The following is a 23,722-nucleotide window of genomic DNA, read 5'->3' as shown; positions in this document are numbered from 1 at the left end:
TAAAGTTGCATATTTTTATATTGCAATACATTTGTTAAGGGAAGTCCAAATTTGGTATCAGATCGGTGACTTGATCATCCCATTTTAAGTGAGCGATATCAAATTGGTTATGTCACGTAATTCCCAATCTCATTGTTGGCCGACTAAGTGTAGTTTTACATCACCCAGGTTGTAATGGAGATGCCAAAACTAATTGTTATTGAACCTGACAACATCTCTGCACTATGAACCTGGTTTAAAGTAAATAGTGAGAGCAGTTTTATTGTCTCTGCAACATTTGCAACACTGGCATTTAAAGAGGCAGTAGTGACAACTTTACTTTTACTTTATTCAACACCATTTTTGGCCTGAGCACTGAATGTGGTGTAAATAAAGTACTAAATTACATTTGTTAAATATAACTGTACATTGTCTTTATTCTCTGTATCATTTAATGTTTTCTGTCTTACAATGATCTTGTTTTTAAATTTTATGCTGTCTTTGTGAAACACTTTATGATTTTTATCCCTGAAGGGGCGCTATATACACTGCTCAGAAAAATAAAGGGAACACTCAAATAACACATCCTAGATCTGAATGAATGAAATATTCTCATTGAATATTTTGTTCTGTAGAAAGTTGAATGTGCTGACAACAAAATCACACAAAAATCATCAATGGAAATCAAATTTATTAACCAATGGAGGCTTGGATTTGGAGTCACACACAAAATTAAAGTGAAAAAACACACTACAGGCTGATCCAACTTTGATGTAATGTCCTTAAAACAAGTCAAAATGAGGCTCAGTAATGTGTGTGGCCTCCACGTGTCTGTATGACCTCCCTACAACGCCTGGGCATGCTCCTGATGAGACGACGGATAGTCTCCTGAGGGATCTCCTCCCAGACCTGGACTAAAGCATCCGCCAACCCCTGGACAGTCTGTGGTGCAACGTGACGTTAGTGGATGGAGCGAGACATGATGTCCCATATGTGCTCAATCAGATTCAGGTCTGGGGAGCAGGTGGGCCAGTCCATAGCTTCAATGTCTTCATCTTGCAGGAACTGCTGACACACTCCAGCCACATGAGGTCTAGCATTGTCCTGCATTAGGAGGAACCCAAGGTCAAGGCAGCTGATCGCTCTCCACGGTGTCTCCAGACTCTGTCACATCTCTCACATGTGCTCAGTGTGAACCTGCTTTCATCTGTGAAGACCACAGGGCGCCAATGGTGAATTTGCCAATCCTGGTGGTCTCTGGCAAATACCAAGGGTCCTGCACGGTGTTGGGCTGTGAGCACAACCCCCATTTGTGGACGTCAGGCCCTCATACCATCCTCATGGAGTCAGTTTCTAACCGTTTGTGCAGACGCATGCACATTTGTGGCCTGCTGGAGGTCATTTTGCAGGGCTCTGGCAGTGCTCCTCCTGTTCCTCCTTGCACACAGGCGGAGGTAGCGGTCCTGCTGCTGGGTTGTTGCCCTCCTACGGCCTCCTCCATGTCTTCTGGTGTACTGGCCTGTCTCCTGGTAGCGCCTCCAGGCTCTGGACTCTACGCTGACAGACACAGCAAACCTTCTTGCCACAGCTCGCATTGATGTGCCATCCTGGATGAGCTGCACTACCTGAGCCACTTGTGTGGGTTGTAGAGTCCGTCTCATGCTACCACGAGTGTGAAAGCACCACCAACATTCAAAAGTGACCAAAACATCAGCCAGAAAGCATAGGTACTGAGAAGTGGTCTGTGGTCCTCACCTGCAGAACCACTCTTTTATTGAGTGTGTCTTGCTAATCGCCAACGATTTCCCCCTGTTGTCTATACCATTTGCACAACAGCATGAGAAATTGATTGCCAATCAGTGTTGCTTCCTAAGTGGACAGTTTGATTTCACAGAAGTTTGATTTACTTGGAGTTATATTGTGTTGTTTAAGTGTTCCCTTTATTTTTTTGGGCAGTGTATATAAACGTTATTGACTTAATAGTATTACTCTTCTTAGTAATATTTTTCTCCTGCCAAACTGTTTATAGAAGCCTAAACATCTCACACACACCAGACATGGTTAGCATTTGCCTCTTTTACAATTAAAACAATGCCATAGCACCTCCTAGAGTCTCTCTTGGGGGTAATGCCAGCTAATAAAAGCAGTTTGAGGAAAAACACAATCACACACTTCCTTTAATCCATTTTATGCCTATTCACGTTCAAGCATCGTGATTAATTTTCATACCTTGTGTTTTTATGTATGATACACAAATGTACTGTTATTCATTCATTCCATTAATTTCAAGACTTGGATCAGAGTTGATGGCTATATTCGTAACACTGTAGTGTTTTTTGAACATTACATAATACCAATGTTCTCACACTTATGAGACTTATCAGGAATGTCAAATGGATGATTTATCTATTCCTCGGTCACTATGTCCCCATGTAGGTTATGTCTGCAGACTCACTTGACACCTTCCTCCTGCTGTAAATTGTAGCCTGGCCCCTGCGAGGGTCCATCGAAGCGGTAATGTTTTATTAATTGTTCACTGTCCGTAACCTGACGAACAGCCTTACCCTCTCGGACATGCGTACATGGCAGGGGGGAACTTTTCCCTTCCAATTAGGCCAGTGAGGCTTAACTGGTGAGAGCGCAGACCGTCAACCGAGACGGTGCCCGTGAGCAGACCTGTGGGAGACGCCGAGGACAGGCAGCAGGCGTTTAGGAAGGCATGCAGTCATAAGTGCTGCTGGATGGCGGTGCTGCTGAGGGAGGTGGCATACATATAAAGAGAGAGTGTAGACATAAAGAGATGGAGGTAAAGAGTTGCAGAAAATGGGGGTCAACTGCCTTTTTCAGTGTTTTCACATGTGCTGGTTTATTTTCTTGCCATGCTTGTAATAGTCCACTTGCCCATCTTTCTTGTCTGTTATGTTTATTTCTGTCTGCGGTGCAGTAGGTGGCAGGATAAGGCCATCAGGATTATTGGAGCCAGTAAGACATGGTGCTTCCCTACTATAAATCCCTGGGCTTGTGCCGAGTTAAATTCAACTCAATATTTCTAACTTCACACCAATACTAATCAACCAGACCTCACATACTATGAACAGAAAATGTGATATCTTGGAAATTGTTTTATTTGGGAAACAAACATCTTCAAATTTTGTCACTACATAACCAGAAACCTTAATGTTTTTTTTAATCAGAACTGTATGTTACAGACACAACGCATAATATTAAAATTAATAAAAATGGGCAAAATGTACAAATAAAAATGTGGAAATTATGACTTTGTATTAGGCCGCCCTGAGTCAATACTGTGTAGAATCACCTTTCACTGCTTTTACAACTGCAAGTCTTTTGATGCAAGTCTGTACCAGCTTTGCAGGTCTGGAGACAAAAGTTTTGCTCATCCTGCTTTTCTGAAGAATGAGTAAAATATGTCAGGTTAAAAGGATGGTCCCTATGAACAACAATTTTTAAGTCTTGCCATTGATTCTTTAAATGTGGGTTTTGACTAGGTCATTCTGACTGATGACATGATATGCTTTGATCTAAATAATTTGATTGAAGCTCTGGTTGTATGTATATTGTTGTTTTCCTATGAGAAGCTGAACCTCCATCCGGTCTCATCCAGCTTTTTCTTACACTGTAATTAGCTTCATCCATCAAAGCATTGCCACAGTATGATCCTACTAACACCATGTTTCACTGTTTGGATGGTGTTTTTAGGGTGATACTCAATTTAGGTCTCTGACCAGAGGGGAGTGCCCTTTTCTACACTGCCGTTTCCCCAACTTGGCCTAAGGCAAACTTTCGTTTCATTTTGCCACTTTTCCATAAAAACCAGAGTGTGGAAAAAAGCATCCACAGAGCATGATGCAGCCAAATCCTGATAAATTAAGGGGTTTGAATACTTCTAGCCTATACATCTCAATCTTTAACTTTTACACTGTAGTTTTGCATTAATAAAGCATTATAATTTATGTCATATATGTCAGGCTTGATTACATGTATGTTATGTGAGGACATTGTGGCTGACATGTTTGTTAAAGCATATTTAGAGGGCTGAGGTGTGCGGATGAGTCTGATGGCCTGAAGTGATTGGTGCACTGGCCTTGCTAAGAATCGTACTTTATGAAGAGCTCTGCAATACTTCAATGCAATAGCCTGATGGCTCATTTGACATCAGACAAAGCACACCAAGGCAATCTACTGAGGCAACACCTCCCTTCATGAACTCCTAGAACAGAGTGGGTCTTCTGCAGAACCATTATTGAACGAATTAGCACAGAGCTTAGCAAAAAGGGCTTATACGTATGTACACTTTTGTGTTTTTTTTCCTACTGGATAAAATCCGCTGTTGCTTGGGAGGTATCAAAATATAAGCAGACCCTTACGAGAGCAAGAGAAAGGATCGATCCTAATACTGAAATTTTCAGGGTAAATGCTTGGGGCATAACTAATATGACTGCTTTATTATATACACCAATGCGTATCAAGCACTTCAAGAGAACTTCAGTTCCCACTTTCTCTTACTCTGTCTATTAATTATAATAAAACACAGGGAGCAACATACACAACAATGGACCATCAAAACCCTCTGATGTTATCATGTCTCAGAGCTTTGGAACACCTGGGTGCACTTCATCACATTGCAGCTGCAAATTTATGAATGCAGTGGATGTGCAGTGGGTTCAGGATAGACAGGATCCATGGATAATGCAGCTTCATTTACAGAGAGCGTAACTGCTTGTCTGAAAGCATTATGGCATCTGTGTGAGCTATAGAGCTACATCATCAGGGATGTTAAATATTTACTGCTAGTGTGGGTGAGATACGTTATTTATGCACACACACACACACAAACACAGAAGAAATCTGTCTTTTTGCACTAGTTTATTAAAAAATATGAAAAATGAAATGGGAAAACCTAAAATTAGAAATATGTTTTGCTAACCAAATACTTTAATTTACATTTTTTTTTTTCTCTGGAATTTCTAAAGGCCTGTAAATTCCTTGTGATTACATATATCTGATGTTTTTGTCTCCAACAGATTTGAAACCATGGTGCATATTAAATGTATCTGTAAATATCACAACATTGAAACCATGAGCCTAATTTGTTGTTTTGTTTTTGTTTTGTTTTTACTTCTATAGTTTACCAAAATAAAATACAGTATGTATCAGCTTGTTATACCAGTGATACTGCATAAACAGCCAAACAGAGTTTTCTAAACAGTTAAAAGTGTAAATTATTCTTGTGTTTCTGTTTATTGACAAGCAATTACATCATATTATACATTTTTATTTTAAATCTTTGTAAAAAATACAGTGAAGCCGTTTTATTATTACATACATGTCCATGCCAAGTTTCAACAATATTAAAAGCTACACGATCACTGAAATAACTAGAGCTTACTGAGTCTCATCTCCCAGCTGCTTGTTTAATATCGCCCATCATGCAGTGGAAGTGGGTCTGTGCACGACACAGGGCTACAGTTCCCGTCACTGTTTCCAGCTGATTCTAGAAAACCTGCGTGCATCTTTGTTTATAAACAGTTATGTATTTTAATATCGCAAGTTAGAGTAAATGCCTACCTATTAGGATTGCTTTATATATACATGACCAGAAATACTAAGTTGGACTTTAAGGAGCTTTCAAAAACATTGGCTGTTGTTAAATACCTACTGAAAGGGACAATTAAATGATGTAATTTTGTGGCAACAAGCTGGTTTCTCTTGTGCTAGACCATTTTCCACAGCCAGAGTAAATTTGTAAGAAAAGCCCTAAAAATGGCTCCAAAACTTGAAGGATTACCTGAAAACTTTGGATACAACAGATAATCAACTGAACAATCAGAAATCCCTCAGGTTACATGTCAGGTCTTTGCTGGATTTGATTTCCTACTTCTTTAAGTATTCAATCCATCCATTTTCTATACACGCTTCTTCTGTATAGGGTCGCGGGGGAGCCGGTGCCTATCTCTAGTGGTCTACGGGCGAGAGGAGGGGTACACCCTGGACATGTCGCCAGTCCATCGCAGGTTTCTTTACATCATGACTTTCATTTACTGTTTATCTACTCTATATGCTATTGTAGGCCTGATAGTTATTTCACCATCCACTAGTCCACTTTCCTCATTTTTAAGCAACCTGCACAATATGCTATTATAGTCAGGTGCAATGTCAAGACCAAAGAAATAGAGTGAAAAGCCAGTCAAAGTCCAAAGAAAAATGTTAAAAAAACTAGGAAGCCTGGAGAAATATAGAACTATACTCATTAGAACAAAAAAGTCTGGTTCATTAGATGGATAACACAAAGAAATCATGGGTAGTTTTTAAACTCCAAAAGACTATATCACACTGTTATGTAGCTATAAGGTTTAATGGTTGTTGCCTTTGCTAAGGGTTTAAGAGCAAAGTAGTTTTCCTACAAAGAATTTAGCTTGCAAATGAGCTACATGCTTCCATTTGAGAGCAGTGTAGCAGAATTTTTATTCTTACTTACACCACCTATTACTTGTTTCATTTAGTGGCTAATAGATGCTTTTACTACATCTTTCTGAGTCACCATTTATTATTAATAACAAAAAGCAGGTTCGTTTTTTTTTTATTTCAAGAAACTGTGAAAAATGGATTTGATTTATTGAGGAATTCAGCAGGGAAGAAGCCACAAAGCAACATAATGTAAGGTTAATGGATGTGAAATTTACTGCAACTCTCGTCACCCTATGAAAGCCAGAGCAAAACACTTTGCATTATTTTTATGCTAATGGGCACCTCTTGTCAGCCTTTTTCACCCCACAGGGAAAACAGAAGCTTTCGTTGTATTATATTTTTGCTTGTCGTACTGCAAAAACAGAACCTTACTATTTGTGTGCGAGCGTAGAAAAACTCACAAAGAAGCTTTTCGATTCTGGTCTCTCTGGAGGGAAAGCAGTAGAACAATATTTTCAAGAGATTTACAATACTTAGTAATAACAAATAAATATTACAGAAAAATGCAGGATGCTTTTTGTTTACACGCTGTTAAACTGATGTTGATGTTGCTTCAGCTAAACAATATACAGCTTTTTTTGCAAGACTTAACTGCCTGAAATGTGATATTCTTTATTTTGTAAATGACCAATTACTATTGTAAATAAACTATTTGTACATTGCATATAAATAATATTTTATAATAGTTTTTTGTGATTTTTTTTATTTTTTGCAACAAATATCACATACCTGAATCTAAACAGAATCTATTTCAGAAAGACAAATCAGAAACTGTGATGCTTTACATTGGTTTGCCATCTTACATATAAAACATAAAATACTGATTATATTTCCAGAATGTTTCCAAAACCGAAAACAAGTATATTTTCTAAAATGATTAATAAAGTCAAGAAATTCAGGGTATTCTCTGCTTCCTTGTAGGAAAAAAGAAACAATTGGTAGTATTTATTGAATATCATCCCTTGTGAAATAATTCATGCCCTTTGAACTTTTTCAGGTGTTCTTACATTACAACCACAAACTTAAATGCATTTTGTCTTGGCATTTGGCTGCATCATGCTGTGGGGATGCTTTTCTTCGTGAATGAAAGGGAAGCGGATGCAAAGGCGGGCGGAGCAAAACAAAGGGAAGAAAACCGGTAAGGTGCTGCGAAAGAAATCCGTGCGTGAAGGCAATTTGTTACGCAGGATTTTATTCACGCATATCAGAAAAAAGGGAGCTGAATACAAATGGAGGACTAACTTTTTTTAGATTTGTATTTGCAAAAAAATGTCCTACCTCACAATTTTATTCGCCTTTGTGTTAATCTAAGTGGGTATAACAAGACAAAACGTGGAAAATTTCACAAGACGGAATGCGAAATCAAACCAGATGACTGCATGTCCTGTGTGCTATTGGTATATGAAAAGCACCACGTGACAAGTGACCCCGCTCCAGTTAGGAGGCAACTGGCTGTAAACCAGCACACCCAAGGAGAAGCATCTCACCTCAGGCTGCGGCCCCCCATTTGCCTGCCCTCTCGCCCTGTGACAAGGAAGCAGCCCATGGTCATCAGTCTTAAGCCGGTGGTGTATGTGTGTATGTTAAGAGACATGGGACAGAAAAAAGCCATAAGAGAATAAAATCCAGTGACAGAAAAACCTTACAAATTTACAGCCAAACCATCTTTGCCCTGTAAAATGAACTGGTTCCTGCAAGATTTAATGTGTTTCCCATGCATTTATGGGTTCTCTAGTGGTTCTCCTACGGCCTAAAAACATGACTGTTAATTCAATTGACCTCTCCTAACTGCCCTTAAGAGAGTGTGTGTATGCAAGGTTCTGTGTCCTGTGTGTCTCTGTGTTGTCCTGTGATGGACTGGTGACCTGTAAAGGGCATACCCCGCCCCTTGCCATCTGACCGTTGGAGATAGGTACCACCCCTCCCTCTTCATGACCCTGCAAGAATAAGCAGGTATAGCCAACTGATGGATGGGTGGATATTTTTAGTCACTTTTAACACTTTTTTCATCACAATTATAAAGAGAGCTGCCAGCAAACACTGCTGTACTTGAACAGTGCAAGGTCCCACCTGACAGCAGGTGACTACAACAGAAAACCTGTAATATTGTGGCATGTTTTCACCCGTGTTAATCGGTGTCATGTTGCAATTGTTTCCTTTAACCTGATGCGCACATATCAAAAAAGTCTGATGAGTTTGGACTAAGATAAGAATGTAAAATACACATTTTGGCAAATAATAGAAATTAGATCATACCAAAAAGTTTGGGTTTTTTCATGTTTCCCACTCAAACACCTTTTACTACAAACTGCCCATCAACTGGAAGAAAGAAGAATAGTGCACCTTTCCCTTATTTACAAGAAAGGCAAATTTAGCTGTGTGGATATATTTCACCAATTCATATGATGTGCTTTAATTAAATTTAATACATAAATGTTATAACATTATTGAAACACTAATAATAGATATGTAAATTTATTTTGGCAGCAGTAGGGATAAATCTACTCAAAGCTGTTACATCATGGCATACATTTCTGTCTTAATGCCCTGTTACTGTTAAAATGTGGTATTTTTACTGAAGGCCATCACTGGTTCTAGCATCTCAACTTAAACTGGACACAAACATCTACAACTCTGTAAATAGAATACCTGTTTGGCTAGCCCTATCTCAACAACAATCGCATGAAACAAGCTCATCTAAAACGTCCCCCAAGTTGTCTTCTTCTGTATCTGTCATCCCAGCAGCCAGCTCGAGTAGGTGACTATTTCTCTCTAACACACTCTCTTGGTCTCTCATCCTTCTTATACAAATCATGATCAGCTCTTTAGAAACTCGTCAAGTACAGATGTAAAAAGGCTCGAGAGTACGAAGAAGCTAGATTAGACTACAGACTACAGGCCTTGAATGGGTAGAGGCATGGAAGATATACAGAGAGACAGCAGAGGACCACAGGAATGAGTGTCTGTGTAACAGAAAGAATAGATAAAGGAAGGGGTATAAAAACACAGAAAAAGAATAAGCATTTTATTCCACAGAGCTGCAGTTCTTTGGGGATTTCTTTTCTTTTTTTATCTTGAGCCAGTTCCCTTATCGTGTTGACGACTTATCTCCCATTTTCTCCTCCTCAAGGCAATAAACAGACACAAAGCACCTGGAGGAAAGGAAATGCACAACAACAAAAGAGCGACTCTTCAGCACTCCCTCTGTTTTCATTATCAGGTGCGGTGTGAGACTTTTGATGGAGCTTCGGATTATCCTGCGTGTGCTGGATGACCGATGTGAACAACATCTGAAGCATGAAGGACACCGATCATGTCAGCCAAGGCAAAGGCACATTACAACTGCAAGCAGACCTCAAGGACTCCAGTAGATTAAAACTGATTGAAATTCCATTTGTGGCATTTGACTTTTTTTTTTTTTTTTTGTTCCTCGTCAGATTCCTTCTCCACCCCCTGCACCTCCCCCCAGTTTAAATGTCCACACTGTGAATCGAGCCTGCTCTCCGAATATACAAATAAGGTTGCATTTGTGGAGCCAAGCGTCTCAACGTTACATAGCAATAATATCAAGCTGTTGGATTTTGTAATATGAGGCAAAACAAATGAGTGCGTGTGTTTGTGGGTCAACTTTAACACATTAAAAGGTGCACACACATGTCGATACATTCTCACAACAAATTGCTGAATTCTGTCACAGGCACAACTTTTATAGATGCATCTACTGCGCAGCAGGTGACCCGAATGGAACGTAACCACGCTTCAGCTATCCTGACAGGGAGATCAAGGGAACTACACTTTTTTTTTTTACTTGTTTCATGAATGCACCATAGCAATGCAGCTACGTTATGCTACTGATAGCTAGTCTTCAATGTTAAAGTTAGAATTTTAGACTGTTAAGAATGTGGAGATGATTACAAAAATATTATGGTCTCAACCAGGTTATGAAGCTATTTAAATTCAACCTAAATTTACAAAAACACACAACTGATTCAATATTGTTATTTATTAAACAAACAAAAAAAAGCCAAACTGGTGTATGTGTGCATGTGTGCTTGCGTCCATGAGTGTGTAAAACCAAGTATACTCCATGATTCTAACAACCACTTCAGCCACAAGAACCTTAAGTACTCTGGTATTGCTGAGGCTTGTACTTTGACTTGGCCATTGCCACAGCTTTATTTGTTTATATGTTGTAGATGTGTTGCTGTGCTTAGGGATCATTGTTCTCTCAGTGACTCATTTTGCTGAGCATTAGCCATCAGACAGATGATTGCACATTTGACTTTAAAATACTCTGGTATACAGAGGAATTGTGCTGAGATCTACAAGGTGACCTGGCACACTTTCCATAAAACAAGTCATAGCCCCTCCACTATCGTGCCTAACAGCTAGTTTGAGGTTTTTGTGCTGAGATGTTGTGCATGTTTTTCAACACACATGGTGCTTTTGCATTATGATCACACAATCTCTACTTTTGTCTCATCTGACCTGGTCATTTAAGGAAAAGCTCCTTACAAATAAGCCATCCTTGTTCAGTCTGGTATTGTGTTAGCAGCAAAGTCATAGATAGGATGACTAAATGAGCCATTATCTGATTTATAAAAGATTTATGATCATCCTTTTTCAGTCTAATTGTATTCTGCTGTTCAAGAACTTTGCACAATTTAGTTTTGGATTTCCTTGAACATATTGTATAATGAAAACAGTTAAACTGTCAATTCTACCAGAAACTAGGAAAAAAAATACAATTTAAATTTCCAATTACCGCTCTCAGGGTGAAATTGCAATAGGCTAAAATTGGATTCAGCATCTCTAATACACCCGGTAAACATTTTGCAATATGCAACATAAAACATAAGTAAATGTCTTCTACTGAAAAAAAGTTTTTTTTTAGATATCTACAATATTTACATTGTGATTATTTGTTAAATATTCTTCTGTACATAGCTTTAGCCTGCAATTTGCAATGCAAATCTAAATAGAAACTGCAGCAGTGATACACTGGCTGGAAGGAGGTGACCAAATTAGGACCTAAATCTTGGATCAAAACCTCTAGTGTGTCACAATCAAAACAAAATACTTTGAAAATCCTCGTGATCATGTTTTTTTACCCTTTACCAATCTGAATGCAACTTGTATGCCTGGAGCCAGTCGTGTCTATCACCTATCTGGCAGTTCCTCTGACAACCTGATATCTAACTGATCAGGGATCAGTTCACTATGGAGCCCAAATTGTAAAAACTACTTGACTCTACTTTGAAATGACCCAGATATTGCACAGTCATTTAAATGTATTCAGGTGGATTACAAGCATTAGAAGGAAAGTAAAGTAACTCCACAATCCAGGTAGATACTGTATGTGTATATTACTTAGCTCAAACAATGCAAACACTAGAAAAAAGTGTTTTCATCTGTTTTCCGTATAGATTTTCCCCATTTAGGCGAGCAGTACAGCAATGTAATAAGCAGGTAAAAACATTCACAGGGTGCACCGAGGACAAAAAAAACTTCCCGTCGGAGGTACAACTGAGAAGGCACAGTTGAATAACAGCCAAAACAAGTCATCTAAAGCCACAGCTCACTGCTGGTCCATCTTGGTAATAGAGGCATTTACTCTACACTCACCTGAGCACATGGCATCACTTCCCACCCTGGGTAGAGGCCACATCAAGAGAGAGTGACAGGCTATTTAAAAGCCAGTTGGATTGTAGTAAAGATGTTATACAGTGTGGTGAAAAATATTTGGATTTCTTCTGATTTTCTTTTTTGCAGCAATTACATTTTTCGAATTAGCAAACAAATTTTAATATCAGACAACGACAATACAGCTTCAAATGGTGAGCAAAAGCTGTCCAAACCAACCTGGCCCTGTGTGAAAAAGGAATCTGCCCCATTGTTAAATCATAAATTAACCACAAGTTGAATTTCACAAGCCACAACCAGGGCCAATTACTCTCAGACCTGAAACAATGGATCACAAAATCAGTTAAACAAAACTGATAACATGAAGTAGGAAAGAAAGAGATGAGAAACAATGTCATCGACTATTTCTGAAGCCTTGGGACACCACTCAACAACAAATATGGCCAAACTAGTTATTAGGTTCAGAAGGAATGTTTTAGCATAGGACAAGGCTGGTTTGGACAGCTTTTTTTCCTTAATAAATGAATTCATTTGAAAGCCGCTTTTCAGATTGTCTTTGTCTGATGTTAAACTTGTTTGATCGTATAAGGGGTCAAACACTTTTTCACTTCCCCCATTTTTTCCAGTTCCTGTTGTTTTAAACTTTTTATTTATTGGTCCTGAATGTAAATGAATAGCTATTTCTAAGCTATTTCTTGAAGTAAGGCATTAGCCTTACTTCAACTGCGTTTTCTCTTGTCTTTCCCATTTTGTGTCATATCATGTTTATAGCTTCTGGAAACAGGAAGTTATAGACTGCTAAATAAACAATTTCTTAATATATGAATATGAAACAAAGTTGATTTTTTTATTTTTCATTTCACAGTATGAGATTAGCATACTGTAATAAAATAATGATTTATTTCAAGGCTTTCTTCACATCTTTATCAGGGGTGCCATCAAATATGGAAGATTTTGTACAGTGTTGTTCTTGGTAAAGACCTAATTACTTACTACTGTTCCAAAACCTCCCAAATGTGGATCAGCATAATAACTATAACCACAGTGACTGTTTATTTGTTACAACTTGTTTTTGTCTGAATCATGAAATTTATTTCTATCCCAATGCCCACTACACTTCCATTGAATCCATGGCAACACATTTAGATCACTTAATTTGTCCAAGTTGGTCTCTAAATCCAAAGTCTTCACATACTGAAGTTGTAAATATGTGAGCACATAAAGAAGAACCTTAAAAAGGCGTTTTGCATCAGAAAAACCTAAATTAACTGGTTGTGTAATCAAGATTTATTCCAACAAGTCCACTAGAAAGTTAAAAACATGAACGACAGCAACACTAAGGATGAAGGAAATTATTTCCATCTGTGCTGAAACATACTATTACAACAATGGTGTCACAATTCGAGGAAAAATAAGCCCATCTGTTAGTGTGAGATTTTAAAACTCCCCTGAAGCAGCTTTCGTAAGTGACTCAACTGTAAATAGATTTGGTACAGGACTTAGTAACATAAAGGCAGCCCTAGTGATCCACTTTGCTCGATATTCTTGTAGGTTTGTCTAACTGAATCCCAACTAAAAACGAAAAAAAAAGGGGACAAACCTTACAGCAGATGTGCTAAGACTGTTGACACAGTTGAACACTTGGATACAGCTTCGCTTTACATGTAATCTCAACATGCTTTCAAAGCCAACACATTTCTCCGCTCCAGTCAAACATGCCTCAGGAGTGCATGCTCACGTTTGAGTAATTTTCACTGAAGTGAAACTACACGCTGGATGGAACTACTCAAACAGTAAGTGGGCCCTTAAAACATAGCAAGCAAAGCCAGGATTTTCCCTTGTAGCCCCCTCACTCCTACCGTCCACGCAGGCGGGTCTGGCTCTTGTAGTTCCGGCGATCTGGCCCTTCTTACAGGCGCAGCGAGCCGTCTGCCTGGCGATGGTCCGTCTCGGTTGGCTGCTGTCCCTGTCCAACGTCACAATCTCACATGTCCCCGCTGCCAGCTGGCCTGGAAATGACATTGCACCACAGCATGGTAGGTCAGAGAGATGCAATCATAAACAGGACAGAATAAACTAGTCTGTTTACTCTGTAAAAACTCGATTCTGATTCATGTTCATTCAGAACAAGCCTGGTATTTACATCCAAATACACTTCAATCGGGATAAAAAGGCGCTACATTCATAGAGTCTTAAACAGTATAAATGCATTGGATATGAAATGTCCACACCCACAACCAGTTGTTTGTGAAGCAAAAAAAGTCAGTCAGTCAGCCATTTTCTACCGCTTACTCCATAGAGGGTCGCGGGGGAGCTGGTGCCTATCTCAGGGTACACCCTGGACGCAAAAAAAGTTAGATATAAATTTTTTTTTGGCCATATATATCTTAAATTATTCAATTTAATTCAACAAATCAAAAAGAAAGTATATATATATATATATATATATATATATATATATATATATATATATATATATATATACACACACACACACACACACAGGGGTTGGACAATGAAACACCTGTCATTTTAGTGTGGGAGGTTTCATGGCTAAATTGGACCAGCCTGGTAGCCAGTCTTCATTGATTGCACATTGCACCAGTAAGAGCAGAGTGTGAAGGTTCAATTAGCTGGGTAAGAGCAAAGTTTTGTTCAAAATATTGAAATGCACACAACATTATGGGTGACATACCAGAGTTCAAAAGAGGACAAATTGTTGGTGCACGTCTTGCTGGCGCATTTGTGACCAAGACAGCAAGTCTTTGTGATGTATCAAGAGCCACGGTATCCAGGGTAATGTCAGCATACCACCAAGAAGGACAAACCACATCCAACAGGATTAACTGTGCATGCAAGAGAAAGCTGTCTGAAAGGGATGTTCGGATGCTAACCCGGATTGTATCCAAAAAACATAAAACCACGGCTGCCCAAATTACGGCAGAATTAAACGTGCACCTCAACTCTCCTGTTTCCACCAGAACTGTCCGTTGGGAGCTCCACAGGGTCAATATACACGGCCGGGCTGCTATAGCAAAACATTTGGTCACTCATGCCAATGGTTTCAATGGTGCAAGGAGCGCAAATCTTGGGCTGTGGACAATGTGAAACATGTATTGTTCTCTGATGAGTCCACCTTTACTGTTTTCCCCACATCCGGGAGAATTACGGTGTGGAGAAGCCCCAAAGAAGCGTACCACCCAGACTGTTGCATGCCCAGAGTGAAGCATGGGGGTGGATCAGTGATGGTTTGGGCTGCCATATCATGGCATTCCCTTGGCCCAATACTTGTGCTAGATGGGCGCGTCACTGCCAAGGACTACCGAACCAATCTTGAGGACCATGTGCATCCAATGGTTCAAACATTGTATCCTGAAGGCGGTGCCTTGTATCAGGATGACAATGCACCAATAAACACAGCAAGACTGGTGAAAAATTGGTTTGATAAACATGAAAGTGAAGTTGAACATCTCCCATGGCCTGCACAGTCACCAGATCTAAATATTATTGAGCCACTTTGGGGTGTTTTGGAGGAGCGAGTCAAGAAACGTTTTCCTCCACCAGTATCACGTAGTGACCTGGCCACTATCCTGCAAGAAGAATGGCTTAAAATCCCTCTGACCACTGTGCAGGACTTGTATAAGTCATTCTCAAGACAAATTGATGTTGTATTGGCCGCAAAAGGAGGCCCTACACCATACTCATAAATTATTGTGGTCTAAAACCAGGTGTTTCAGTTTCATTGTCCAACCCCTGTATATATGCCTCAGTTACAGTTATGATGTGTTAGGGATACCACTTAATGTGGCACCGGAAATTTTGTAAAAATAGCTAACATTTTTTAAATTAGATTTTGCTAAATAAATGTAGAGTTTGTCCCATATAGTTACAGGCAGACACTTTTTGATTTAAAAAAAGCTCAAAACAAAATTACGGAACACAATTGATCATGGTTGTTGATTACAAATGTTGGATTTTTGCTTTAAACGCATTTCTATTGCACTTAAGAAGAAAAATCACAGTGGAACTATCAGGTTACAGATTTAAAACAAAAGAAAAACATGACTATTCTTGTTTAACAGATGTGAACTGCTTGGACACATTGCTTTGAAGCCAACAGAGAAGCTTTCAAAAGGAGCTCTATACTGGAGAACACATTTATAGACATTGCTGAAAATATTTTTTTCTAATTTTAGCCACCCAAATACAACCTATAAGCTGTTTCACACAAAAGGCCACCTGCAATCAGCACACCTATTTCCAGATAATGTACCCATTACCCATGAAAAGAAACGCATGAATACTGATCAAGTTAGTAATTGCTGTCGAGCCCCACCATCTTGCCCGCATACATATTTCCATGTATTCAATCAAGCGACCTTTGACCTTGTAGCTGGGCCCTTGCTGCTCACAAATTAACCTTTGTCTGTGTGTAGAGGCCCCTGGGTTCCATTCCAGAGAGGCTTATCAGGACCTAATTGTGATTGGCAAGAGGATGGAAACTGTGATTAAATCTGGACTTTAGTCCCAGACACTTGGGTGACTAGCTTAATGAACTGAGCTGTGAGGGGTCACTCCCAGGGTAATGGGGATCTATCAGGATTCAGCCACACAGCTACCTGTGGTGATCATGGTCAAAGGCTAAAAACAGAGCAGTGGAAACACATTTCTTAGGGGTGTCATTTTTGGTATTTTAAATTTAAATAAACTTTCTTTAGACTATTAGACTATAGGATAAAATGGCAACATGTGGTTATCAAATTGACAACAGTGAGTCCAAGCATATGTCCAAATCAACTAAACAACAACTTCATAAGACGGATATTAAAAAATAGAATGGGATAGCCACTGTTCAAACTTAAACTAATGAAAAACTGTGGGGTTATCTGTATAGGGTTATGGACAGGAGATCTCCTCACAGTCTGATAGATATGGAAACGTTTGCAAGATATAGAGGGCAAAGTCAAAATGTGGGATGCAAATAAACTCAGATTCTGTGGTGTTCAATAATGGAACAGAATAACAGAATCTATCAAAATAGATTCTATGATTCAATCTACGACCAAAGCTTTATTTTTCTCATTTTATTTTTCTCAAGTAAAACAATAAAACGTACATCTAATGAAAATTTGCAAAGCCAAGTTTAAAACCCTAACATTTGTAATCTATTATTTCCAAACTGCAAGTTGTACGTTTCAGAAGACAAACAAATCAATCATGCTAAAAATTATGTTTTGCTTTTTTTGACTCCAGTTGTCATACCTGAAGATTTTCATTGGCATATAACATAATCTGTAAAATAGATTTCTAAATCATTCAAGCTTTAAAACAGTCAGAAGATACCTAATGTTGACAATACATACAACATCTTGGTAAAAAAGGTTAATTCTGCTGCAAAATGTTGTAAGCTACTATTATTCTTAATGATTCATTAAATCTATTTGTAGTTATAGATTAGATGAATATCCCTGTTCTGTCTTTTAATGCTTAATGAGTTGTCATATCAGCTATATTAGCATCTAAATCTCAGTGCATATGACCCAAAGCGACGCTACTTGTTCCAGCTCTCTCTGGATCTCATCCACTACGACAAAGTCGACAGACTGTTTGGATGTCTTATGTAATCTCACAGATCGTGTGGTGCTGACGCACCATGTGTGAAGTCAACAGGCTCAAAGACTTTGGCTGATTACAGGCCGCAATTCTCAGTTGTTCAGCTATCTCGAGTTGTTGGAGCTCATTAATAGACTCCATTTTATCAAACACTGGCCTTTTTTCCCTGCCACAGACGCAACTACCAGACAACTGCCTTCATTTCTTTTTCATGTTGTTGCAAGGATGGGCTTTTTATATGGAGATGATAATTAAGCTAATTTTAAACTCACCACAAAACAATAAAGGATAAAAGTCAATATGTGCAGTCATTGTGATGTTTAGATACATGAAGGATGAACAGTAATTCAGTTTCAAATTAATAATACAAAGAAGCTAACTTAAAATGTAAGCCAAACAACCTTTTCTGGTTATTTTTCTTTTATCTTTAAATGTTGAAGTTATTTTAATGCCAAACAAATAAGACTTGAATAATTTCAGTTCTAAACTAATTGCAACATAATTTCTTTGCAGTTGTCCTTCCCTTCTTCATAATTAATAGATAGGTTGATATATATTTTTTGTTTTTTTACATGTTAGCAGCCAGCTCTGATTGTACTAAAAACTTGTGCTTGCAAACCTTAAAAACTACATTTTATAAAAGATCTATATTATAAAATATTCTAAAATGTCCTACTTTATCTTAGAAAGAAATTATCTAGCAATTAATTAGCATTAAAAAGAACATCTTTCGCATATCCCACACTTACATTATTTCATAAATTTCATGTTGCATTACGAATAACTTAAATCATCCATACCAAAATGTCACAAGGCTTGAGGAAACATTTATCCCAAATGAATGTAGAGGGAGACCAAATCTTAATCTTTTGTTACTCTAAATAAAGGGGCAACTTAATGGTGATTTAGGAACATTTTTGTGCAATTTGTATTACAGATGAACTTAAACACAGTTACATTGCTATATTACACAGTCAAAAAAAATTAGGTTTATTATAGATTCACCTGTGCTTATAAACATAATATTCCATTTCTGTTAAATTGCTCAGTGTACATAACTGTTCAATACTTTATATTTGAGGAGGGAATTATAAATATTTCAGAAAGTGTTTATAGGGAAGTACACAACTGAGTGCAAGCACCCATGTCTACAAAATATTCCCTGGTTACAGCGTGTGTAAAAACTTCAGGACTGGCTGGTGTTTGTATCCCAGTAATGTGGGAATTGACTTGCTTCTTTTTAAGTACAAATTGCTCCAAGCGTCCCCATGGCTCAGCCTCCAGAGCACAGCACAAAGGGTTGCATGAATACCGAGACTGAAATATTGTAAACTAAGACCAAAAAGAAAAAGGAAGTGAACCAGCAGTCCTCTTTTTATTGATTGATGAGATATCCCAATAAACAAACTTTTCAAAACAGCTTTACTACAAACTGAGCAAAATATAACATCTCTACGCAGATTTGTACTAAATTAAAATAGCTTAGTGCTGTTCATTACCACTTTTTATTCATCCAAAGTAGCAGGATGTCATCCAATTTATCCACAGTTATCTCATGAATAATTTGGATCGTGAAGACAGGGAAAAAAACTAACCCTGCTTTCTGGAATAGCCTCATGAATCATGGGAAAAATTTTCAACTGGCAGGAGTCCTCAAAGTAACCCAAAGCTGGTACGAGCAGCACTATGATTTATCATCACCCTTATCGTCTTCTGTTGTTGAGCAGTTGTCAGCTTGGCTGGCCAAATAGCTGATTAAAATGTATGTGTGGCCACCCTAGAGTGAAATGAAAGCTCTGACTGTGGCAGAAGATAGATTCATGTGGCAGAGCATATGGCCTAATACAATGTAATGTTATTGACATGCTCCTGTGCTTTATTTTTTCTCCTACTCCTCAGCACTCATCTGCTCTGGAATACATGAGATTTGGAAAAATGTGCAACAAAGGGACATCTTACCTCCATCTGCTCCTTGTAACATTGGCCCGAATATCTTAGAACGTTTATTTTATTTAAATTATTTAACATATCTGATTTTAAGTGCAGCTTATGACATCCAAAAGCAACAGAAACTGCTGTCTGAGTCCATATCTGCTGATTTAAATGCTCACACGCTTGTAAAATGAGCGCTTGCAGACTTGGCAGAAAAGGTAAGTAGGATTTTATATGTACTTTGAAAATCCACAGTGTACTAGAGTCATGCTGGGCCTGCACGCTGAGCTACACGAGAAGGAGCATTTCCTGACTATTTCCAAGTGTCCTCCCAAATCTGGCACAAAAGTAAATGGTAAATGGTAAATGGGCTGAACTTATATAGCGCTTTTCCAGTCATACAGACCGCTCAAAGCGCAAGTGTTGTGTAACAAGGAAATTACTGCAGTATATTTTAAAATAAACTGTTTAATTATTCCTTATCTTACAGTGATAGTCCTGGGAGCACGAATAAGAGAAATATACAAATATACCCCAAAAATGATTGCTGATTGTAAAATACCAATAGGGCATATGGTGCTTAGGCACTAAATTAAAATAATTTTAACCCACATGTTTTATAAATACAAAAACAGTTCGATTTTAGAAAAACAAGATATTATTTAATGTGTCTTAAAGTATACTGACATTTTGTTAACATATTTGTTAACAATTTCAGCAGGAACAAACTGATTGGACCAGCGTTTGCAGAAAACCTGTCCCTTCTCATAAATCCATAATGACATTTTCAACTCACTGTAAACATAAATTAGAGACCAGAGCTGCAACGGCAGCTGTATTTACAACAAATAATCACTTCCTGAGAAAAATAGAAGTGACATTAAACATCTTAGTTAATTCTTCTCAAGGCATTAACCGTAAAAAAAAAACCTTTGAACCTGAGTGAGCTCAGAGTGAGACCAATCCCTGGCACATAGTCTGAGAGGACACATTTTTGCCTTTGCCAACACGTGAAACCCTAATTAATTAAACTTCTTTAAAATATTCACAGATTTGTACAGGAAATTGTAGTGATTTTTAACTAGTAGTACATTAAATGCTACGATTCCCTCCTTAATTATTGGCGCCTCTGGAGAAGATGTGCAAAAATCTAGAAAGTTGTTGGGAGTGGCCTATTCCAATCTTTAATTTGAGTATATTTATTCAGTGGGGGAACAAAAAGTAATGTTTTTTTATTAATTATACTTTCTTAAGAGGATTTGATTGTTTACAAACTAGTAGTATAGCAGACTAGTATAAACTCCTATACCCCGAGGTGTAAATATAACCCAATACAGAACTCTGTCTCTGTAAGTATTTTTTAACGTAAGAAAGACTAGAGAACATGCTATTTAGGTAAATCTAATGTGATTTGAGTGTCATAGGTCCAAAAATGTCAATGAGAAAATAATCATTTCCCAAAATCTCCCCTGGATGTGGACCAAAGCACAGTAAGCAATGGCAAGAGATAAAACAAAATCTCCAATATTCCCTGTTAAGAGACCTGCAGCAACAACCTTGAAGTCACAAAATCTCCATAACAACCAGAAGATTGTGTCCAACAGAAAAAAAAAAAAAACTTTTTCTGTCATACAATCACTAATGTAAATGTGTGTAACTTGGCAATAGTTTCTGATGCAAAATCTGCAAATTTGCTTTGGTCACATCAACCGTACTTAACGTAAAGGGAAAGTATGCCAACTGTTAAGTACGGTTGAATTTTTTTAATGCTGTGGGCGTACTTCAAAAGTAAGTGCATGGAATTGTTAACCATTTGTGATACTAAGAGATTTTAAATAAAAATGTAACAGCCTGTTCTAGAAACCTGAAAATAGACCGTGAATAAGAAATAAATAACAATAAAGCTGGAAGGATTTTTGCTGATACATTTTGTTACTTTTGGACATTTGTTATGATGTGTCACCATGGCAATGAGGTTGTTTTTTTACAACCAGAAGCAGCTGATTAATATCTCAAAAGCTCAAATAATACTTCAACTACAACCCCAAATCCCTGATGAGTTGAAAAGGAGGCGTCGTGGATGCAGAGCCGGAGGAAAGAGAAGAGAGAGAAGGAGGAAGTTCAAACCCTCTCTCCCATCGATCATTATGGGCAGAGATCGTTGGGAAACAATTTGGATGAACTCCAAGCCCTACAAAGGACCCAGGCACACTATCGGGAATGCAGTATTATGTATTTTACTGAGACATGGCTGCAGGATTATATCAAGTATCTCTTTGCCAGGCTTTCTGACCAAAAGAGCAGACGAAGATTTAAAAAGGGTTGGCAAACATGAAGGAGGTGGACTTGCAGTACTTGTGAACAACAGATGGTGCAATCCAGGACATGTTACTGTGAAGTCTCGTCTCTGCAGTCCAGATATTGAACTGTTAGCAGTAAGTTTTCATCCATATTATTTACCCAGAGAGTTCACAAGTGTTAATTTGGCAACAGTTTACGTTCCACCTTTAGCTGTTGCCGACACTGCATGTGATGCCATCAGCTCAGTTGTTGCTAAGCTATAGACACAACAACTCAATGCGTTTGTGGCAATATCGGGCGATTTTAACCATGCTTCAATGTCTGCTACACTTCCAACATTTCAAAAGGTTGTCAGCTGCTCTACAAGAGAAAACTAAATGTTGGATTTGTTTTATGCAAATGTCAAGAACTCATATCTCTAAAGCAAAGCTCCTCTAGGCAAATCAGATAATCTTGTTTTTCTCTGCTCAAAATATAAACCGCTTGTTCAAAGGCAACCTGTAATAAAGAGGACTGTGAGAAAATGGTCATAGGAAGCTAAAGAAGCCCTGCGAGGTCGCTTTGAGGCTACAGAATGGGACTCACTGTGCCAACCACATGGAGAGGACATCAATGCCATGACTGAGTGTGTGACTGACCCTATAAACATATGTGTGCATAACACTACCACCGGACAAGAAGATGCTCCCCCAACAACAAACCCTGGATCACCAGTGACCTGAAGGACCAGCTTAACAAGACAAAAAGAGCCTTCAGAGAGGGTGACAGAGAATTATTGAGGAGTATAAAGAAGCAACTTAAAGTCAAGATAAGAGACAGCAAGGAGGTGTACAAGAAGAAGCTGGAGAGCAAGCTCCAGCAAAAACAATAACAGAGATGTGTGGTCAGGGATGAAGAAGATCACAGGCTTCAAGCAGAAAGAACACTTGGCCGATGGATGTCTGGACAGAGCCAATGAACTAAACACATTCTTACACAGTTCAGTTCAGAAACAAGCTCAGCATCCTCCACTCCTGCTCACAGCCAAACACACATCCCACCCTCCTTTGACCCACAGCTTTCCTGCCACACCTTAAATGTTTTATCTTCCAACTCGGCCATGTGACTTTCTGCTTCTACATGATTGCCTTCAACCAAATCAGAAGATCCTGATGCTCCCTTTGCCCCCACAAAACACATCATGAAGGTCTTAGAGAGACTCCTGTTGACGCGTCTGAATAAGCGAACAATAAACTATAAGGGCCCCCTTCAGTTTGCTTATCGCTGTGGAGTTGGAGTTGAAGATGCCATCATACACCTGCTTCAACATCTACAGGAGATCCTTCCTGCCCACAGCCATCAGCATCTGCTACGACTCTGAAGAAACCTGCATTATATGAGCTACAACAACATTTAATTGCCGTTTGGGATGAATAAAGTATTTTTGAATTTAATTGAATTGTTCTGCAATAAAGATGAACCTATTTTAAGGCTTTTTGTATATTTTTACTGGGATGGCCAATTAGTGTGGAGGGAATTGTAGCATGTTTAGAATCAAGCACTCAACTTGTGAAGATTGAATAAAACCAAGCAACTGACACTGGCAACCTCAGAAGCCTTTGAACACAACATAATGGCTAAAATACTGTATGTATATATGTCTTTATTTGTGTATTAGGCACACAATGCTGTAATTGTGGCTCATGGGAAACTCAAATGACTTATGCATTTGAGTGGCTGTAGGGCAATAGGAACTACTGCAACGTCATCACACAAGACATTCAAT

General features: G+C 38.5%; 1 protein-coding gene across 4 annotated transcripts in view; it reads right to left on the bottom strand.

Annotated features, from left to right (window-relative positions):
• tafa5a (TAFA chemokine like family member 5a) overlaps positions 1–23,722 on the bottom strand; it is a 200,747-nt gene that overhangs the window by 71,308 nt on the left and 105,717 nt on the right. For all 4 annotated transcript variants that reach the window (XR_007042174.1, XR_007042175.1, XR_007042176.1 and 1 more), the window contains one exon: positions 13,971–14,120. Coding sequence is in view for 1 of the 4 variants with exons in the window: in XM_047390459.1 (XP_047246415.1) it covers positions 13,971–14,120 (150 nt within the window). In the remaining 3 variants the exon portion in view is untranslated. The remainder of the gene's footprint in view (positions 1–13,970; positions 14,121–23,722) is intronic.

Source organism: Girardinichthys multiradiatus, chromosome 17 (assembly GCF_021462225.1).
Source record: "Girardinichthys multiradiatus isolate DD_20200921_A chromosome 17, DD_fGirMul_XY1, whole genome shotgun sequence".
NCBI classification, from domain to species: Eukaryota; Metazoa; Chordata; class Actinopteri; order Cyprinodontiformes; family Goodeidae; genus Girardinichthys; species Girardinichthys multiradiatus.
This window is presented reverse-complemented; position numbering and strand designations above follow the sequence as displayed.